This window comes from Myotis brandtii, unplaced genomic scaffold (genome assembly GCF_000412655.1).
Source record: "Myotis brandtii unplaced genomic scaffold, ASM41265v1 scaffold105, whole genome shotgun sequence".
NCBI classification, from domain to species: Eukaryota; Metazoa; Chordata; class Mammalia; order Chiroptera; family Vespertilionidae; genus Myotis; species Myotis brandtii.
The window spans coordinates 536,641-540,161 of NW_005353538.1; the positions used below are offsets into that span (position 1 = coordinate 536,641).

The 3,521-nt window shown below is 63.0% G+C and overlaps 1 protein-coding gene across 1 annotated transcript in view; it reads left to right on the forward strand.

Moving 5' to 3' along the window:
- MFRP (membrane frizzled-related protein) overlaps nucleotides 1–3,521 on the forward strand; it is a 5,906-nt gene that overhangs the window by 755 nt on the left and 1,630 nt on the right. Inside the window, exons 3-10 of the mRNA XM_014539864.1 lie at nucleotides 8–249; nucleotides 316–529; nucleotides 1,149–1,279; nucleotides 1,403–1,528; nucleotides 1,738–1,814; nucleotides 2,137–2,285; nucleotides 2,698–2,828; nucleotides 2,967–3,092. Of these exons, the coding sequence (XP_014395350.1) occupies nucleotides 8–249; nucleotides 316–529; nucleotides 1,149–1,279; nucleotides 1,403–1,528; nucleotides 1,738–1,814; nucleotides 2,137–2,285; nucleotides 2,698–2,828; nucleotides 2,967–3,092 (1,196 nt within the window). The remainder of the gene's footprint in view (nucleotides 1–7; nucleotides 250–315; nucleotides 530–1,148; nucleotides 1,280–1,402; nucleotides 1,529–1,737; nucleotides 1,815–2,136; nucleotides 2,286–2,697; nucleotides 2,829–2,966; nucleotides 3,093–3,521) is intronic.

A 3,521-nucleotide genomic window follows, 5' to 3' on the forward strand; every position in this document is an offset into this window, starting at 1 on the left:
GGAACAGGACTCCGTGGGCTGTGCCACTTGTGGCCCAGGGATCCAGCCCCTCTGAACCCTCCCCCCCCTCCCCCTTCCTGTTGTCAGAGCTGCAGGCTGCACCCCCATCTGGAGCCTCCTCTCCTCCGCTGCCCACCAGGGGCCTCATCGCCACTGGCACCCCCTCCACCACAGCCACCACCCCCTCTCAGGCACCGAGGACCCCTAAAGGGCAGCGAGAGGCAAGCCTGAGCCTCACACCCCAGGCCTGTGAGTGCCACAGGCCGACCTTCCTCTCTCCCATTGACCTCTGAACTCTAACCGCTGTCTCCGCAGCCTGTGGGGGCCTCCTCCTGGGACCACGGGGCGTCTTCAGCAGCCCCAACTACCCAGACCCCTACCCGCCCGACACCCACTGTGTGTGGCACATCCAGGTGCCCGCAGACCGTGCGATACAGCTCAGGATCGAAGCTCTGGGCACGGAGAGCATGGCCTCCTGCCTCTTCGATCGCTTGGAGATCTCCCCCGAGCCGGAAGGCCCCCTCCTCAGGTGGGTTCCTCTCCCCCAGGAGGCCTCGCCTCTGTCCTGAATCCTGTCCGGGGGCAGCGCCGGGAGCGTCAGTGGATAAGGCCTGATTGGGAGGAAATTGAGTCTCCACATCTGAGCCCGGCTCTGCTACCCTCGTGCTCTATGACCTTGGGAAGGTCACTTCCCTTCTCTAACCAGTTTCCAAATCTGTAAAATGGATCCCCTACCTCCTTTCCCATCAAGAAATGTTGCAAGGCCCAGACGGTGTGGCTCAGTGGATAGAGCATCGGCCTGCAGACTGAAGGGTCCCGGCTCGATTCCCAGTCAGGGCACATGCCTGGGTTGTGGGCTCGACCCCCAGTGTGGGGCAAGCAGGAGGCAGCTGATCCATGATTCTCTCTCATCATGGATGTTTCTATCTCCCCCTCTCCCTCTCCCTTCCTCTCTGAAATAATTAAAAACATATTTTTTTAAAAAAAAAAAAGGAAGAAATGCTGCAGGGATGGGTGCCAGGTGGGAGGAAGCCCAGAGCTTCCTGGGAAATGACAGCAGCCTTTCCGACCACGTCGGCTCAGTACGCAGCCCAGGCGGGCTCCATCCTGCCTCTGAGCCGCTCTCACCCTCACCCGGCTTCTTGCAGGGTGTGTGGCAGGGAACCTCCCCCCACACTCAACACCAACGCCAGCCGCCTGCGCGTGGCCTTCATCTCAGACAGCAGCGTGGAAGGGCGAGGCTTCCAGGCCTGGTTCCAGGCCGTGGCTCCGGGGCGCGGTGAGTGTGTGCCCGCGTGGCCCCGCTGCCTGTCCCTGGTCCCTTCTCTCCCCAGCCGCTCCCAGCACTGGCAGGATGGGGAGGCTCTGGCGTGTCTGAATCAGGGTGCCTCCGCGCCCCCAGGGAGCTGTGCCCAGAATGAGTTCCCCTGCGACCAGCTCGCCTGCCTGCCCCCTGGCTTGGTGTGCGACGGTTTCGCCCACTGCGCCGATGGCAGGGACGAGAGCAACTGCAGTGCCCAGGCCTCAGGTACACGCCCCGCTGGCCTCAGGGGGCCGAGGGAGGGGGCCATCTTCAGGCGTCTGATCCAGGCTCCGGCTGGGCTCCCAGCTCTGGCTCCGCCCTAACCCGCCTGGTCCTTGTCTGGCCTAGAACTTGTTCCCATGGGCATGGCCAAACGTGCCTCTGCGGGTACAGCCAGGCCGCTGGCCAATGCAGGGCCCTCCTCCTCTCTCCAGGATGTGGGGGGAACCTGACGGGGCTCCAGGGCAGTTTCTCTGCTCCCAGCTTCCTGCAGGGGTACCCTCACCGACTGGTAAGCCGGCACTCCATGGAGAGGGAGGGTGGCTCTGGCCAGTGTGACTAAGAGCAGCACGGCAGACACTGCCTTGCCCTGGGGAAGGTCAGAGATCAAGCAGGCAGGAAGGGGCATTATTAAGTGCCTACTGTATACCTAGTTACTCCCATCCTCATTGATCTGAGAGCAGACAAGCTAAAAAGGCCCTTCCTATCTGGAGAAGCACCTATGATGAGCTATGTGGGCAGTGCCCACCCACTCCAGGCCTAGCCTGGATGCCCAGATTGGGACAGAAGGAACCTGGAATGACCCCAGCTATGCACCTCCCCCCCCGCCCCAGCTTTGCACCTGGCATATCTCAGTCCCCACCGGACATGGCATAGAACTGCAGTTCCTCAACTTCAACTTGGACGCCCAGGGGGAGTGCCAGTCTGACCACGTGGCGGTGTATGAGGCCAGCAGCTCGGGGGCACTCGGCCTCCTGGGCAGGTATCCGCAGCACCAGGGGAGGAACCGGCCCTCCGACCTTCGCAGTACCCCTCCCTGCTTCCTACCAATTCGCCCAACGTATTCCCCCCTTCCTGTCCTCTGGCTCCTCCAAGCAGGAGGTGTCTGCACTGTCCCCTACAAAAGGCCTTTGTTCCCTGCCCCACCGCCTCCAGGAGGCCCGCCCGGGGCCCCAGCTGCGGGCCATCCAGGCCTCGGGAACGCCCACGGACTTTCCCACCTCCAGTGGCTGGAGTTCATGCCTTTGTGAACACTGTCCACGGCACACGTGTCTCCCCCCAGACCCTGAGTCCCATGACCCAGGTCTGTCTCCCACCCCCTCCAGCCTCCCCAGAGCAGCAGGCTCCTTGGGCCTGGGGGGCCTCGGAGCACCACGCCTGCTCTTGCTCTGCAGGTTCTGTGGGGCAGAGCCGCCACCCCGCCTCCTCTCCTCGCGCCACCGGCTGGCTGTGCTCCTCAGGACAGGCCCTGGCGTCGGTGGTGTGGGCTTCTCAGCCACCTACCGGGCCCTGGACGCCACAGAGAGTAGGTGCCCTGGGACAGGTGCTGTGGGCAGTGAAGGTGCCTCCGGAAGAGGAGGGCAGGGCTGCGACCCTGGTCAGGGTGCCGCGGAGGCAGTGGGGGCAGATGTCCCCGGGCACTGCCCTCTGCCTGTGCCTGCAGAGCCCTGTGGGCCCACGGAGCCCTCCTGCCAGGACGAGGGGTGTAGGCACTGGAATTGTGACCCGTGGCGAGACTGTGCAGCGGGCAGCCCGGGCAAGTGCGGCGGCCCCTTGTCCCCACCTCCAGGTGAGAAGCTGCGTCGGGCCTGGCAGGGTGCCGTTCATAGCACACTTCATAGCCCGCCCCCGCGTCCTCCTGATGAGAGGGGTCACTCTCCTGACTCTCCATGGAGTCCTGTGTCACCCCAAGCTCAATGGGAAGCAATGCTGAGGCTTCCAGAACCAGCCCGGCCTGTCACGGAGAGAGAGCCCCTCTCCACAGCCCCCCTCAAAGAGGGAGGCAAAAGCTACTGAGGGCCTCTGCCAGTGCTGGTGCCCCATCCTTGCCCCCCGTGATCAAATGGGTGCCTGAAAAAATAGATATTACAAAAAGATTGCCAGCCCAGTGGGGGGTGCGCAGGAGGCAGCCAATCCATGATTCTCTCTCATCATTGATGTTTCTCTCTCTCTCTCCCTCTCCCTTCCTCTCTGAAATCAATAAAAATATATTTTAGCC